Genomic DNA, 18,875 nt, shown 5'->3' with positions numbered 1-18,875 from the left:
AACAATCCAAATTCCCTTGCTGTGATCAATTAGCGCCAGTTAACTGTGCAAAGAAGCGACTAGCGCCTTGTTGGACGGCCATAACCGTTTAAACGGTTAAGCGGCCAACTAAGTAAATCAAAATATAATTTATAGTCTGAACACATTCTTTTTTACTTTAAAATAAAAAAATATTTCTTAAATAATTTAAGGTTAGATTGAACTGGCCGGTCGATAAAGATCTCACATAGACTGAATGTGTTCATAATGTTACCAAAATTTATTTGACGACCAAACGTAAGAACCCCAATCAGCTGCCAGGACTTATGTTATAGAATAACTCGGTCCTCTTGACAAATACTAGCCGTTTTCTAGAATCTAGCTTAATTGCTGCCTCGATACCTGGCAATACTGCCGCCCCTAATAGCTGGAGCCTTGACTTGGCGATCACGGGACACGAACACAGAACGCGCTCAACCGTTTCTTGCTGCAGCTCGCACTCTTCCTACATCTGCTATTACTGACAAGGCCTAATTTATAAGCATGTGGCGCCAGAAGACAGTTTCCAGTTAGTATGCCCATCGTAAGCCTTAAGTATTCTCTATTCAGAGATTTGAGCCACTTTGTGAGTCTAATATCTTAGGAATTACACATTATCTTAGAAATTTTGCTGCCCCTCGCTTCTGTCTGCGGCTTTAATTCTTGATGGATAAAATGCAACTCATGTCTTCTTTTGATTTCTACCAAACGGTTTGGGACTGTTGTCGGGATGGTATATAGGGCTCACGTTAAATATTGTGAAAAGCATTAACAATTTTAGATTTCGAACAGGCGATTCGACAGCTAATTTGTTATCGAACAATTTTTATCGAACGCTCATGCTCGATATTCGATTTACGGAAAGCCATCCCAGTTTTTATACTCAGCGTGCTTTGCACACAGAGTATATTAACTTTGATGGGATAACGGTTGGTTGTACAGGTATAAAGGAATCGAGATAGATATAGACTTCGATATATCAAAATCATCAATATCGAAAAAAAATTCGATTGAGCCATGTCCGTCCGTCCGTCCGTCCGTTCGTCTGTCCGTTAACACGATAACTTAAGTAAATATTGAGATATCTTCACCAAATTTGGTACACGAGCTTATCTGGACCCAGAATAGATTGGTATTGAAAATGAGCGAAATCGGATGATAACCACGCCCACTTTTTATATATATAAAAAATTTAGTAAATTTAGTAAATAATACACCTAGAACGTTGAAATTTGACATGTGGACTGATATTGAGACTCTTGATAAAAATTAGAAAAAATTTTTTTAAATGGGCGTGACACCGCCCACGTGTGATAAAATCAATTTTACAAATATTACTAATCATAAATCAAAAATCGTTAAACCTATCGTAACAAAATTCGGCAGAGAGGTTGCCTTTGCTATAAGGAATGCTTTGAAGAAAAATTAACGAAATCGGTTGAGAACCACACCCACTTTTATATAAAATATTTTTAAAAGTGCCGTGTACGAATAAAATAAGCCGTATCTTTGCAAAAAAGAGCTTTATATCAATGGTATTTCGTTTCCCAAGTGGATTTATAACAATAAATAGGAAAAACTTCAAACTTTTATAAATGGGCGTGGCACCGCCCCTTTTAGGACTGAGCAATATTCTATGTTTCCGGAGACATAACTCGAAGAAAAATTAACGGATCGTAATAAAATTGTGCAGCGATAAGACATTTCTTTGTTAAACATTTTTGTTTGTACCTTTTTTTATATTTGTTTTTTTTTTTATAAACATTGATATTGATAAGAAACTTATCAAACTCACCGTATCAAGACCACATACACGAACGTAAGAACAGCATACAGGAAATGTACCATTTCAAGTTTTGTGCTGCTGTTTTTAAAGTTCTTATTGGTCCGAGATATTCATCGTCTCAAGTTTCTTTTGGCATTGGGCATAAGCAACTTGCAAAGGCTAATGATCTTTAAACAATTTTTTTCTCAAACATTTCCAAAGTTATCAGAAGTAAGTTCAGGTCGATAACCTGCTCGGGGAACAGAGGGAGCACATTTCTCAAACAAATCTAAATGGCAGGTCATCAGACACGCGCATAAACACAAACATAGCGAAGCCATGAAACTTGCAAAGCAGTAGGTATATACTGTAAATCCATACCGATGCTTGAAAACCTTGGCAATGAAGAATTCAAATATCTAGCGCATGTCTTCAGCCTGTCTTTGTTCACTTTCGTCATTCCCGAAAAATGTAAAATGGCGAGGATGGTACCGCTACTAAATTCTGGGAAACCAGCTAACGTAGGAGAATCATATCGTCGGATATCTTCCTAACGCCAAAACACTAGAAGCCATTCCTCTTCCCTATTTCACACGAAACCTTCGTCTTGCCAACCATTAACATGGCTTTCGAAAGCTACTTATCAAAAGCTTTTGATACAGTAAACTACGGCACGTTACTGCAAGACTCGAAAGGGCCCCCTTCTCCTAGTCTGAAAAGGTGCACGGCAAATAATTATTTGATTATAATCTGTCATGAATGTAACATCTAAACCCCGATGAATTAAACATGGGGTGCCCCAAGGTGGAGTCCTATCCCCGCTTTTGTTTAACTTCTATATATCGAAGCTCCCTTCGCCGCCAGAAGGAGTATCCTAGTGACTGCACGATTGTGGCTACATGTCCCGTCCCACCCATTGATGTGTAATGTATGTAGTAAAATAAACGACTATGTCTCTAATCTCTCCCTTTCGCTGTGGTCCACCCTTGTTGAAGCTGAAAATTTCTTTGGACTCCCTGTAGATAATATTGATGACAATTTGTGAGTAGTTGCAACCATTAGATGGGCGAAGCACTGCTAAAACAACAACAAAAACAGCACATTTCTCACACAGTACATGCCGACGCTGCGAACATCTAGGTTTCCAGAGAGCTTGCAAAATCAACTGGTACAATGAAGAACATCGCGCAGCCTCGCCGTGTCCTGCTGCATCACACACGCCGTGTTCTGGCGCGAAGAGAGGGCGCTATCGTAACGCGAAAAGGGCCGTCTAATTAGTAGAACTAAAAGTGAGACCAAGCAGCGTTAAGGCGAAGAGTTTTATATGCTGGCTGTTAGGAGTTATTAAAGCGCAGACTACGGAACGCCTTTGGGCGTGAACAGCAAGATTTGTAAAAGTTACTGGGTCAAGGAACGTTGGGACCTAGCCCAGAACACCCCGTGCGATGCAACCATCCTTTCGACGTGATACACTGGCATAAGTGTGACCGTCCTAAAAATATTCGTTTCCGGCTCACTCAGCAAAACCATTTCTCTGCACCGGGATTCCCGGAGCATAATATGAAGCATTCCCGCTGCACGGATGGGTCGAAGTTGGTCGGAAAGGTTGTTGGGGGGGTCTTTTGGCAAGAGCTAAATGTAAGCCGCAAGTTGAAGATGGCTGATCACTGCAGTGTATTCCAGGCGGATGTTGCTGCGATTAAGGATCCGGTGGATGAAATGCTATCCAGTGCTACTACGGTTAGGGAATTTAACATCTACTCTGATAGCCAAGCGGCTATCAAGACCTTGAACTCAACTACAGTGCGATTGAGGGTGGAATTATTTTACAATTAAGATTATCTGGGTCCCGGGCCATAGTGATATCCCGGGTAACTGTCAAGCGGATCTCTTAGCCCGCATCGGTACAACTGAACCCGATGAAGATGGCTGTAGGGATTTCGGGATTCCGCTGGCGACCTGTGGATTCCTCCTCCATATCTGGGCCTCGAGTCAGCTCAGAAAACGTTGGGCGGATACCACGTCTTGCACGTCGTGCAAGACCTTTCTGGCCGAAAGTGGATGGCAGGAGCTCTGCTGAAATAATTGCGTTCACTAAGGCTCACCTATCAATGGTAATTGACGTTTTGACAGGGCACTGTCCGATGGGTATCCATGCGGTACGTCTCAATATACTGGAAACTCCATCCTGCTGCAGCTGTATGGAGGATGATGAGGTGGAATTTTTTTTTTTTTTTTTTTTGATAATTAGTTGATTATCTGAGAAGTTGATTATCTGGTGAAATCTTTAGCAAGTCCTTCGGCGGATGGGAAACCGTTATAATACCAACTTCGGATACAAGCGTGACAGTGAAAGTGATTTATTTTAGCTATCGAGTCTCGAGTCGACTGCCTTTCTCAGCAGGCTTGCATCTAAAGTGCAAGAGAGCAGGTAATCACTACCCCTCTGTAGAACCCGATCTGTCCCCACTTTCTGCTTTCTCCGAAATTATTCCTCCCGGTCAACTTATCAATCATTTCGCACTCATGCACTTCGGCCTCACTTTTACTCTCTCTATAAAATCGTCTATCTTTCTTAGCATGCAGATAACTCTCATTCACTTCCGTGAAGAACTTTAGGTTCCCAAAGCCTTACCGGCTAAATAAACAGATTTCGCCACCGGTAGGTGAGGTTGACAATTTGGTTGGAGAAGGTGTAAATTGCGCTTGCAACCCTTTGATAGGGTGATCTGGCGTAGACGTGTGTGCTGGCTGTCTAATAGCGATTTGTCTAGGAGCTTCAGGTAGTCAGCACATTTAGGAGCATGAAAATAAGCATCTAATAATCGAGTGTTTATGGTTTATTAACTCTACACCTTTTCCAGTTTAAGTTCAGAAAATTACAATTCAAGTTCAGAATTTCCAATTTAAATTCAGAAATTTACAATTCAAGTTCAGAAATTTACAATTCAGGTTCAGAGTTTTCAATTCAAGTTCAGAAAATTACAATTCAATTTTGGAAATTCCAATTTAAATTCAGAAATTTACAATTCAAATTCAGAAAATTACAATTCATGTTCAGAAATTCCAATTTAAATTCAGAAATTTCCAATTCAAGGTCAGAAATTTACAATTCAAGTTCAGAATTTTCAATTAAAACTGGAAAAGGTGTAGTTGGTGTTATTGTTCTACATGCAAGTCAAAATTTTGTAAAGTGTTTTTGCAGCTCGATGACAAAACATTGAAATTTATATAATTACTAGCAGACTGGGCAGACGTTGTTCTGCCCTAAATTTGGTCTACCTGCATACATTTTAATAAGCTTTTTCCGTCTAACTCTGCCCTCGCCCCTCTACACTTTTTTCTAATCTTTGTATTCACTCCTCCCTCCGTATTTTTCGCTTTATCTATCTCCATCTTCGTCTCATTCTATCTCTTTCTCAGTCTCCTTCTCTCTTTTCTCTTCTCTCAAGTTTTTCTCATTCTTCTTCATATCTTATCGCCAGTCCCAGAGGGTGGTATGTATTTTGTTCCAGTCCATTTCCGAGTCTCAGTCCCAGTCCGTCTCTGGTTTACTTCCCGGAAAAAAGCATCGTAAATACTAATATAGGCAAATTTATATACCAAATTTCAGGAAAATTGATTTGGACGTATGTAAATAGGTATGTAGGTATTATTAATTCATGTCCTTATTTCGGTTTCGCATGTATGCCAGGTTGATGCGACTAAATCGAATATCACAATGAAAATTACTTTAGAGCTCTCAGACAACAGCTTTCATTTGATATCCATAATACACACATTTTAGGGGTATCCGGGTCCATGTTTTGGCGTATATGTCGAGACCCTAGTCACCCAGCTGTGTAAAACTTACTCTGTGCTAAAGCACACATCAACATCTTCAATTTGATACCCATAATGTAAAAACACATTCTAGATGTATCCGGGTCCATGTTTTGGCCTATATCTCGAGACCGTACTCACCCAGCGGTGTAAAACTTACTCTGTACTAAAGCATACAGCAGCAGCTTCAATTTGATACCCATAATGTAAAAACACATTCTAGGTGTATCCGGGTCCACGTTTTGGCCTATATCTCGAGACCCTAGTCACCCAGTGGCATGAAACTTACTCTGTACTAAAGCCCACATCAACAGCTTCAATTTGATATCCATAATGTAAAAACACATCCTAGTGTTACCCTGATCAAATTTTTGGCCTATATCTCGAGACCCTAGTCACCAATAGGCATGAAAGCTACCCTGTACTAAATCACTCATCAACAGCTTCAATTTGATACCCATAATGTAAAAACACTATCTAGGCGTTCACGGGCCCACGTTTTGGCCTATATCTCGAGACCCTAGTCACCCAGGGGCATGAAAATTACTCTCTACTAAAGCACTCATCAACAGCTTTCATTTGATATCTATATCCTATAAAAACATTCTAGGGGTACCCGGTCCCACGTTTTGTCCTATACCTCGAGACCCTTGTCACCCAGGGGTATGAAAATTACCCTCTACTAAAGCACCCATCAACAGCCTTCATTTGATATCCATATCCTATAAACACATTCTAGGGGTACCTGGGTCCACGTTTTGGCCTGTATTTCGAGACCCTAGTCACCCAGGGGTATGAAAATTACCCTCTACTAAAGCTCTCATCAACAGCTTTCATTTGTTATCCATATTCTATAAACACATTCCAGGGGTACCCGTGTCCACGTTTTGGCCTATATCTCGAGACCCTGTGCGTCGATCCTGATTTTTTACAAACCTCACGGAGCCCGAGACCTTTCCAACGAATGCAAAACCGTGGAAATCGCTTCGTGCGTTCTGGAGTTATAGCGTCGGGAAGGAACCCCGACTTATTTTTATGAGTAATTTTTCAAATTTTGAATTTTTTCTAAAAAAAAATCATAATTCAAGAATGGCTAAACCGATTTGGGATTTCAAAATCAACTAACCATCATCTCTCCTTCTTGTATCTTTCCTAAAAATTTCATGGCAATCTTTCTATCCGTTCTCGAGTTATGGAGTGACAATCAAAATGTACACTTCTTTTTATATATATAGATAGATTTTCTAATTTTCAATTGCATATCATTACAGGCTATCTCCAGCTATACACAATATCAGGTGATACCGCGTCGCATAAAAATCTCGAAACGTTTAGCGCAATGTATGCATCCCGCACTGCCTTCTGGTGTACATTTGAAAGCATTGGAGACTTACGATGTGATCTTCAGCAAAACTGGTGCAGAACGTTTGGCACAGGAACTTTTCATCTACAGGTTTCTTGGATATACTTTTCTCAAACTTTGATTCCATCATCTAAAACACACTATCCTTTTTCACTACTTTCAGTGCTGGTCTCTTTCCACTACTTGGCTATGCAGCTATGAATGTGCGTCCCGCTTTGCTGGGCATTTACGAAACGTATTTTGTACCACTAGGTGATAAGCTGCGTCCAGCGCTTAGCGGTTTTCTGAGTGGCGTATTGCCCGGCTATGAGAACGGCTTAGATCATTTTGAGCGCACCAACTCGCTATTGACAAAAGTTTGTGCGGCCGTCAATCCTACGCATTTCTATACTGTGCTATGGGAATGCATGGCTACAAATGCATCTATACGTTTACCAGCCGTTACCTATTTACTTGAGCATTTCAATAAACGTTTAAGTATGCAAGAGCAAGTGTTTATTATGGGACACAATCGTGATATAATGATGTCTGGCTTATGCGCCTGTCTCAATGATAGCGTAATTTTGGTACAACGCAATACGCTGGAGTTCCTGTTACTCGGTTTTCCAATGCATACCATATACTTAACCGAATCAGATCTTATTAAATTAGTCACAAATGGTTTGAACACAATTTTACGACGCGACATGTCATTGAATAGGCGTTTATATTCGTGGTTGCTGGGTAGTGAGGTGGCCAAGAACTCGCCTAATTATGATGCAACATCTTTAGATGGCACTGCTGGCACAACTGAAAAGGAAACATATTTTGAAAAACACTCAAAGCATATAGTAATACAATCGTTGATTTGTACTTTGAAGTTTAGTTTAGAGAGTACACCAGTGGATTTAAAGCCTTACCGTATTATGGTTTCATTACTTGATAAAGCGGAAATTGGTAGCGCTGTATTAGATCATGTGCTTTGCGATATTATACGCACAATGACGTTGTCAAGTAGTAGCAATGTAGAGGTGGTAAAATCAGCCAATTTACTGTTCGCCACTTTTGATCCCGCATACATTTGGAGTTTCATGACAAGCATGTATGATAAATCATGCAAAAAGGTGAGTGCGTTAGTTGTACATGAAAAAAAAAATGGAATTATGTACTACATTGTATAAATCTTTTTCCAGTCCAACAAACAATCGACCAGCAGCACTAAATCACGTGGCAAATTATCACGCAGTATTTCGCGCAACAGCACTGATACTAAGTTTCAAAGTGAAGTTGGCTCAGGCGATCCCAGTTTGGTGGAAATTTGTTATCTCACTGAATTTCTTTTAGAAACTATTTCCTTAGAAGTGTATAATGAAACGACACGCATTTATTTGCCAAAAGTATTTTTAGCTATTACTCAAATGCTTACTTTACATTTGGATAATATAAGTAGTGATGAAGTTACTGCCTCATTGAAGTTGTGCATGAAAATCGTATCGCGCGTGCAGCCAATGATTACGTAAGTAGATTTCTGTATGTTTTTAAATAATGCAGCTTCATTTTTGTACAAATAGAAAAAAATTCACTAAAAATATTATTTATAAATATCCCATTAATACTTCTCTTGCGAAAGTCCTTTCGAGCCTTTTTATACTCAGCTGAGCAGAGCTCACAGAGTATGTTAATTTTGTTCGTATAACGGTACCCTGTAACGGCATAAACTAATCGGGATAGATATAGACTTCTATATATCAAAATGATCTGGGCGAAATAAGAAATTCATTTAGCCATGTCCGTCCGCCCGTCCGTCCGTCCGTAAACACGATAACTTGAGTAAATGTTAAGGTATCTTAATGAAATTTGGTATGTAAGTTCCTGGGAAAATTTCGAAATACCGAAAAAGTGCGATAATTCATTACGAAAGACGGATAAAGCGATGAAACTTGGTAGGTGGGTTGACTTTATGACGCAGAATAGAAAATTATTAAAATTTTGGACAATGGGCGTAGTAACGCCCACTTTTAAAAGAAAGTAATTTAAAAGTTTTGCCAGCTGTAATTTGGCAGTCGTTGAAGAGATCATGATGAAATTTGGCTGGAACCTTACTCCTATTACTAATGTGTCCCAAATAAGAATTAGCAAAATCAGATGACGAACACGCCTACTCTTTAAAAAAAAATTTTCTAAAGTCAAATTTTAACGAAAAATTTAATATCTTTACAGCATATAAGTAAATTATGTCAACATTCAACTCCAGTAATGATATGATGCAATAAAATACAAAAATAAAAGAAAATTTCAAAATGGGCGTGGCTCCGCCCTTTTTCATTTGATTTGTCTAGAATACTTTTAATCCCATAAATTGAACAAAAATTTACCAATCCTTGTGAAATTTGGTAGGGGCATAGATTCTGTGACGATAACTGTTTTCTGTGAAAATGGGTGAAATCAGTTGAAGGCACGCCCAGTTTTTATACACAGTCGACCGTCTGTCCTTCCGCTCGGCCGTTAGCACGATAACTTGAGCAAAAATCTATATATCTTTACTAAACCTAGCTTACGTACTTATCTGAACTCACCAAGGAACCATACCTCTAAAACGAATTCTGATGTTCCCCCCCCCCCCCCCCCAGGTAGGGGTAAATTTTGAAAAATCCCACTTTGACCCATTTAGAGTGCTCCAATCGAGTCCAAATGTATGACCGACCCCCACTAACTTTGGAGGCCCGACCCACCGATTCCAGTGGCACACCCCCCGAACCCCCCTGGGGGTTCACCATACAAACATTTCAAAAAATCGCCGGTTTTGCACTTTACATGAAAAAATCAGCTAAACGGCTATGTGGTAATAAGGCCAATTGACCTTATGGCCGTTGACCTTATGTAACCACACCATCACATTAATGCATTGTCATCGAGCCTTGATAGGTGTGCAAAGTTGCAATCAAACTTATCGCCATTCAAAGTGGTAATAAGGCCAATTGACCTTATGGCCGTTGGCCTTATGTCACCACACCATCACATTAATGCATTGTCATCGGTCCTTGATACGTATGCAAAGTTTCAAATTAATCAGACTTCTAGAAACCGGTGAAAATTAAGCCCAAAGATTCCGTTACATACAGGCCAAGCTAAACAAGGCGTGCTAAAAATTAATTTAACTTGGTAATAGAAAAGAAATTAAAAAAGATTATTAGATTTTAACGTTTTTACAACCCTTTTAAAACTAAGGAATCACTGTGATGCATTTGCATGTCGTAAACATAGTTGTGTGGGTTTTTTATTCAACCGTTTTAAAAAATGAAGGTATCACTGTGACACAATTGCAGATCGTAAAATTGCTTGTGTTGTTTTTTTTTAGCCACCACAAGACACAGCAGGTAGAATTGAAATTACCATTTCATTCTTATTACCTCGTCTCGTAGACCATATATAACGCAACAGTTTTTGTGAATGCATTAAGTCGTTGTGAAGAACTCAAAGTGTGAAGTGCTAATTTCAGATAAAAAAATATTTTAAAAAAATAATAATAAGTGAAGTGACCATTCCAAATCGAAAAGTTTACAATGAATCCAGCATCCTCTACACCGCAAGATGAAGCAACTACATCAACAACTATCGAAAACCCAATGAGTCATATACCCAAGCATGATGTTACTGTTTTTGGTGTGTCTACTGATTTAACTGATCTTAATTTACCAACCCATCTGAATATCTTGAGATATTATTTTTACTTAAGCGAACGTGCTAAAACAGACCAAAAAAGTGTTCCCATAAATCATTCACTATTCAAGTACAAGATAAGTTGATTGGAATTTGGGAAAAACTTGGTATAGAAATAATGCTGAAAAAAAGTGTATTTAATAAATTGAATAAATTGCTTGACAAGTATCAAGAGCAAATCAAGAGAAGAAACAACACCCATTGGTTGGTCACGATTTCTAGAACCTCGTTTACGCAAAATTGTCAAGTAATTAAAGATAATTCATATTATGCGCATTTGGAAAATATCTTGTTATCAATGTTGTTTGATGATAGCAAAGAAAAGCACGACTGTGCCATCAAGAAAATTCTACGCTATCGAACCGATGTTGACGAGCCAATGGAACTTAGAGTTTATAAAAAACCAGATATAAACTTTAATTGCACAAGTTATACGGAAATGATCAATTTGAATGATATAAATATCGTATTTGAACCACCATTCACGCGAAGCATTCCGTACGATACATTGAAAGAATATTTAAATCAAAATGATCCACCGTTTAATGATCCAAAAATTCCATCACACATACAAGGAACGGAACGACATGTTCAGTTGCTAGCTAGCGTTTCCAAACGGGTTATACCGGAAAATGTAGAGGCTGTTATGGCGACGACATTAGAGAGCCGTGCGAAATTGACCAGACTTGAAAGTAAAACAGACTTCAAACAATAATTTTTTTAGTTTCTTTTCTATAACTCACTTAAATTAATTTTTTCATTTACATATGTTCTGACTAAATAAATTTCTTAAGAGAAAAAATAGATATTATTATAAATAAATAATAAATATTATTATATATAAATAAATAAAAATAAAGAAAAAACATAGCCATTTAGCTGATTTTTTCATGTAAAGTGCAAAACCGGCGATTTTTTGAAATGTTTGTATGGTGAACCCCCAGGGGGTTCTAGGGGGTGTGCCACTGGCATCGGTGGGTCGGGCCTCCAAAGTTAGTAGGGGTCCGTCATACATTTGGACTCGATTGGAGCACTCTAAATGGGTCAAAGTGGGATTTTTCAAAATTTGTCTCTACCTGGGGGGGGGGGGGGCATCATAATTCGTTTTAGAGGTATGGTTCCTTCGCAAAAGTTTCTTATTTTGATCCCTAGAATACGATTTTCACAGAGCAATGAGCGATTTTTAAATCGACCCGCCCTAATCTATTGCAAATACGAAAAAAGGGATGAAACATGGTGATTGGATTGGTTTTTTGACGCAAAATATAACTTTAGAAAAAAATCTGTAAAATGGGTGTGACACCTACCATATTAAGTAGAAGAACAGCCCTTGGAATCATCGCAGGAACACTGTTCGTGGTATTACATATGTATATAAATAAATTAGCGGTACCCAACAAATGATGTTCTGGGTCACCCTGGTCCACATTTTGGTCGATATCTCGAAAACGCCTTCACATATACAACTAAGGGCCTCTCCCTTTTAATACCCTCATTAATATCGATAATTTGATACCTATATCGTACAAACACATTCTAGAGTCACCTCTGGTCCACCTTTATGGCGATATCTCGAAATGGCGGCCACCTATAGAACTATGTCCCACTCCCTTTTAAAATACTCTTTAATACCTTCCATTTGATACCCATGTCATACAAACACATTCCAGGGTTACCCTAGGGCCATCTTCCTACATAATGATTTTCCCTTATTTTGTCTCCAAAGCTCTCAGCTGAGTATGTAATGTTCGGTTACACCCGAACTTAGCTTTCCTTACTTGTTTTTTTCTTGCAGTAGCCCCATAAAATTGCTCCCACGTGGCGCCACCAATCATGGCTATTATTCATCATCCGACGAAAAGAGCGCCAATGCCAAAAAGGGTGTGCTTAAAAATACATCGATTGCACAAGTTGCTGGCGCATTGTATGCACTAGAGAAAAGTAAATCTGATTCGAAATTAAATCATTTTTCGGGCGATGATAGCAGCAGCATTGCACATGTTATGCATAAGGAAGGATCCACACATAGCGCATACACAGAACCACCCATGCGACGCTCAAATTCGAATCAGCACATTGAACGTAAAAGTCCCAAAAAGAAGAAAGCCAAATCGACATCGAAGTTGTCGGAATTGGATAAAGAGGTACGCGTATTTTAAAGACGTATTTTAAAGTAAATATGCCTTATTACACTATTTCCACTTTCTTAACAGATTTGTCCCGATACTGGCCAAATAATCGAACCACAATCATCGTCTGACTTAGATACACCACTAAGCATAAAAAAGCTTAAATCAAAAGCTAAAACACCATATATGCGCATACGCTCTAGCCCGAAAAAGACGCGCCCCAAAGATATAGCATTAACGGGACCCAAGTGTTTAGAACCAGGCGTACTTAAAGCAACAGCAGATGAAACAGATGAGCAACCCAAAAGTGCTCCAGCTACTGAAAAGCTTTCAAAAGATCGTATTGACGACGAATGTATATTCGATTATAATGAAGTCAATGGCAATAATGCAGAGGAGTTTACAATCTTAGAGAAATGTATACGTCAATATGAAATATTTTTCGAGCTCTATCTTACACGTTATGTGCTACAAATAAAACATGCTACAACTGTGGATGAAGAAAAATGTCGCATTAAAGTTGAAGTTGAACGTGATCAACCATTAAGCGTTGAGCATATTTTTGAAAATGAACAAATTATTGAAGATCTGAGTGCAGAACGTTTACTTGAAATTGAACGTCTCTTCGATACGTTACGCGTTAATATAATGAGTCGTTCAAAACAGTTACATAGCTTACTTCATCGTTCCTTGGGTCACACTATGAACGCGTATTCGACAGGCACCGATTCAAGCACTAGCGATGCAGATGCAAGTGATGATGGCGAAGAGACACCAAATGCTGCGCTACAAAAATGTAATGAGCTAACTGAAAAGCATATAAAAACGCTTATGGATTTGCGTGTGTCGAATAGCTTACGTGGCGCTATTAAATTGGCTGCAAATTTATTGGTAGAAATGTCAACATTTCCCAATTGTAACAAAAATATTGTATTAGATAAAAATGAGAAAGAGATACCGAGTTGGTTGAAGGTATTGTGCCTGGCAGCAGCATATACAGAAAGCGATAGGGAATTGCAATTGGCGGCAATAACAACGCTGTTCGATTTAATAAGGTAAATAATGTTTGGATACTCACAATAATTTATATCCTATTTTGTTAGTCACTGTGTTTTAATCCGAAAATGGGAATTACTCCGAGAAAATCTCCCGAAGAAGTAGTAACTGCTGTTTGGTTAGTATCCACTTTTTAATTAAACGTGTTCGAAAATTATACAAACTAGTATGTAACCCCCGATAATCGGGTGTGTTTTTTATCAAAAAATTATATCTCACACCTTGATAGATAAAAGCTGATGATGATTTAATTTTATAAGAAATATTTTATTTATATCTATGTATAAATACATATCGTCGACCCGGCGGTAAAAGCTACTAAGTCCACTTTTCACTCAAAACGACTTTTTGATATAGATAGAGGAGGACGGTAAAACTAAAGTATATGTTCAATGTTCAGAAGTCATAAAAATTACTGAAAGTAAAACCTGTATCTACATCGAGAAAGCTAATGTTGCGGTTCGAATATGGACTCGTCGGATATGGATTTCGTTGGGATTTCATTCGTTCGGTTAATGTTTTGGCGCGGCTTCACTTCCATTTCGGTTACAGTTTTTATACTCAGCTGAGCAGAGCTCACAGAGTATATTAACTTTGTTCGCATAACGGTAATCCGTAACGGCATAAACTAATCGAGATAGATATAGACTTCTATATATCAAAATGATCTGGGCGAAAAAAGAAATTTGTTTGGCCATGTCCGTCCGTAAACACGATAACTTGAGTAGGTTTTGGGGTATCTTGATAAAATTTGGTATGTAGGTTCCTGGGCACTCATCTCAGATCGCTATTTAAAATGAACGAAATCGGACTATAACCACGCCGCCTTTTTCGATATCGAAAATTTCGAAAAACCGAAAAAGTGCGATAATTCATTACAAAAGACGGATAAAGTGATGAAACTTGGTAGGTGGGTTGACCTTATGACGTAGAATATAAAATTAGTAAAATTTTGGACTAGGGGCCTGACACCGCCCACTTTTGAAAGAAGGTAATTTGAAAGTTTTGCAAGCTGAAATTTGGCAGTCGTTGAAGATACCATGATGAAATTTGGCAGAAGCGTTACTCTTATTCCTATATGTGAGCTTAATAAAAATTAACAAAATCGGATGACGAACACGCCCACTTTAAAAAAAATTTTTTTTTAAGTCAAATTTTAACAAAAAATTGAATATCTTTACAGTATATAAGTAAATTATGTCCACATTCAACTACAGTAATGATATGGTGCAACAAAATACAAAAATAAAAGAAAATTTCAAAATGGGCGCGGCTCCGCCCTTTTTAGTTTAATTTGTCTAGAATACTTTTAATGCCATAAGTCGAACAAAAATTTACCAATCCTTGTGAAATTTGATAGGGGCATAGATTCTATGACGATAACTGTTTTCTGTGAAAATGGGCGAAATCGGTTGAAGCCGCGCCCAGGTTTTATACACAGTCGACCGTCTGTCCTTCCGTTCGGCCGTTAACACGATAACTTGAGCAAACACCGATATATATTTACTAAACTTAGTTCACGTACTTATCTGAACTCACATTATCTTTGTATAAAAAATGGCCGAAATCCGACTATGACCACGCCCACTTTTTCGATATCGAAAATTACGAAAAGTAAAAAAAAATTCCATAATTCTATACCAAATATGAAAAAAGGGATGAAACATGTTAATTGGATTGGTTTATTGACGCAAAATATAACTTTAGAAAAACCTTTGTAAAATAGGTGGACACCTTCCATATTAAGTAGAATAAAATGAAAATGAATCTTGGCAGGAATACTGTACGTGGTATTACATACATATATAAATAAATTAGCCACCCTGGTCCACATTTTGGTCGATATCTCGAAAACGCCTTCACACATACAACTGAGGGCCACTCCCTTTTAAACCCCTCATTAATACCTTTAATTTGATACCCATATCGTACAAATACATTCTAGAGTCACCCTGGTCAACCTTTATGGCGATATCTCGAAAAAAGCATCCACCTATAGAACTAAGGCCCACTCCCTTTTTTTTTTATTTATTTATTTATTTATTTGACATAGTGGTTGTATCTGTAAGACAAAGTCTTTTTAAGTACATCAGCAAGTTTTTAAAACAAAATAAATAATATAAAATTGAAGTTGTTATAACAACTTTAATACTTAACCTGGAATACACGTTTGATAAGAACATGAAAGTGCTTAAGTTTATTAGAAAGAAAGAATAGAATACAGATGAAATTATGTTGTAACCACATTAATCACACTGAATTGAAGTAACTATGAATTAGCTTCCCGTAGTTGCTCCTACCCATATCAGCCTTGAGAGAGTCAGGAATGGAGTTCCAGAACCTTACAGCATTAACAAAAAACAGCCTCGATGAGGACAAATATAAATATCGTGGTATTATTAGCTTGCGGTGTCTAGAAGGCTTGGAAAATTTTAGTTTTTCATAAAGATAATTTGGTGTTTTGAATTCAATAAGTTTGAACATAAATATACAGTTTCGTGCAGCAATATAATCAAAAATACTGCATCCTAGAACTTTGCACCTCCATGTGGAGATGTGGTCATACTTTTTAAGGCCATAGACATAACGCGTTATATTATTAAATGCAACATCAATTTTATGGCTCGAAGCAGAATCTAATTGACTGTAGACAAGCCCAGAGTATGTTATGTGTGGCACAATCAATTGTATAGCTAACTTTTTCCTGGTCTCCAAAGGTGTAAAAGAAGCAGAAGCTCTTAAACGGCGCAAAATAGAATAAACATTACTTGGGATTTTATTAACGTGGTCAATACAGGTCAACTTGGAGTTTATCACAAAACCCAAATTTCGAATCTTTCCAGTAAACGAGAGGGCACTATTTCCAACAAAGAGCTTTGGGATATCTTCAACATGTACAACGCTACTACTTATGGGCAACACATATGACTTTTCAGCATTTAAGCATAGACAGTTTTCACAAGCCCATTTCCAGATTGCAGACAAGTCACTATTTATTTTATAACATAAATCTTCGACAAGGCCAACACGACTAGATAGGTATAACTGGATGTCATCAGCATATGCGTGGACATTTACGTGCTGACACACTGAGAAAACATCATTGACAAAAAGACTAAACAGAAGAGGACCAAGCACAGAGCCTTGTGGCACACCAGTAGGGACAACACGAGATTTGGATGCAGAGTTTTTGCAAACTACCTTCTGGGTTCTTCCCTCCAGGTAACTGGCCATAAGCTCAACAGATGTAGTGGAGAACCCGAAGTAGAATTCGAGTTTTTTGCAAAGGAGGTTGTGCTGCACTGAGTCAAAGGCCTTAGAAAAGTCAAGGAGGCACAAAAGGGTTAGGTCACTTTTGTCAAAACTAGTTCTTATGTCGTCAAGTATTTTGATCATTGCAGTAGAGCAACTATGCTTAGGTCTGAATCCAGATTGCACTGGACTCAACAAGTTGTTCTCCTTAACATAAGCTGAAATTTGAACCGCCATCAAGGACTCACACACTTTAGCAAATGCAGCTAAGATGCTAATTGGCCTATAATTGCAAGGCTCAAGAGCATTATATGTTTTGGCGACAGGAATAATTAACGCCTTCTTCCACTCCCCAGGGAAACAAGAAGTTGTGAAGCAATGATTAATAATATGTGTGAGAGTTCCTAAAATGAATGGCAGAACGAGTTTGATGAACTTCAAAGAGATACCATCATCCCCAATAGCATTAGATTTGATGTTCAAAATTGTTTTACATACTTCTAATTCTGATACTGCTTTAAATTCAAATTTAATCACTGGCTCAAAATGTCTTATAATGTCCAGAGGTATATGACTGTCCCGACACTCACTTGACCTAATAAAATAATCGTTTAGGATATCTGGGTCGACTTGACAGTCCTTTTGACACTTCCCATGTACGTTAAGACTCCTCAAGTTTCGCCATAAATCTTTTGACGGAAGTAACGGGTTTAATTTATAATTGCAATACATCTGCTTCGATTTTCTTATGATAACGGTGGCTTTGTTTCGGGCGATTTTATATAAAGACCAAGCAGACTCAGTTTGTCTCCTCTTCCATTTCGCGTAAAGTCTATTTCGTTCTCTTATAGCAGACCTGACTTTAAAGTTATACCAAGGAACAGAATTGATATCATCCCGAGCTCTACGTAAAGGGACATGCTTGTCATACAGCTTACACAAGTTTTCATTTAGAAATTCAAGTTTGCCGTCCACAGTAATAATAAACCAACACAAAGACCAATCAACATTGCACAAATCACCAAACAAAGCATCCACATTAACAGCCCTAAAATCACGATAAACAGTGGTAACAGTGTCAACAGGACGATTGAACGTAACATCTAGTGAACAAAAAATTAAATCATGGTCAGAAATAAAGCTGATTTGGTCAAATTTTGTAATATCGTGTTGGTACATGTTTGTTGACTATAGTAAGGCCAGCAGTTGAAATATGGTCAAGTAGTTTATTTACATATGAGTCATTTAAGAGTAAATTAACATTGAAGTCACCACAAATAACAAAACGCTCGAAGTCTATTAAAAACGAAGATAATTCAGCAAAAAAGGAATCTAACAAGTAACATCTATTTGGGTTATATACACAGGATACTAGCACTTTATTTATGTTATCAGAAATTTCAGCTATAATAAACTCTGTCTCACTATTTTTAGACACTGATAATACATTAATCTTTAAGGAGGCCTTGCAATATATTGCAACCCCCCCCCCCCCCTCCCCTTCTAGCTAATCGATCTACACGTGTTAGTCTATAGTTAGGGATACTATAGTAGGCGTCAGATAAGTCAGAGGAAAACCAGGTTTCTGAGACACAGATAACATCAACATCTGATTCCGAAAATATATCCCTAACATAATCCAATTTTTCACCATTCATACTTCGAGCATTAAAGTGCACTGCGCTAAGTCCAACCGATTGCTTGCATAAAATATTTATTAAAGTCTTGTGGCATTCGCTAAAATACTAATTAACACTTATCATTTGATTCC

General features: G+C 37.9%; 1 protein-coding gene across 1 annotated transcript in view; it reads left to right on the top strand.

The window, feature by feature from the left end:
- Positions 1-18,875, top strand: part of LOC137245380 (protein dopey-1 homolog) — a 69,894-nt gene that overhangs the window by 29,482 nt on the left and 21,537 nt on the right. The window contains exons 3-7 of the mRNA XM_067775938.1: positions 6,877-7,058; positions 7,132-8,071; positions 8,141-8,463; positions 12,463-12,811; positions 12,881-13,851. Of these exons, the coding sequence (XP_067632039.1) occupies positions 6,877-7,058; positions 7,132-8,071; positions 8,141-8,463; positions 12,463-12,811; positions 12,881-13,851 (2,765 nt within the window). The remainder of the gene's footprint in view (positions 1-6,876; positions 7,059-7,131; positions 8,072-8,140; positions 8,464-12,462; positions 12,812-12,880; positions 13,852-18,875) is intronic.

The sequence above is a fragment of the Eurosta solidaginis genome, chromosome 3 (assembly GCF_040869045.1).
Source record: "Eurosta solidaginis isolate ZX-2024a chromosome 3, ASM4086904v1, whole genome shotgun sequence".
Lineage (NCBI taxonomy): Eukaryota > Metazoa > Arthropoda > Insecta > Diptera > Tephritidae > Eurosta > Eurosta solidaginis.
Note: the sequence above shows the minus strand (reverse complement) of the source record. Positions and strands in the feature narration are given on the sequence as shown.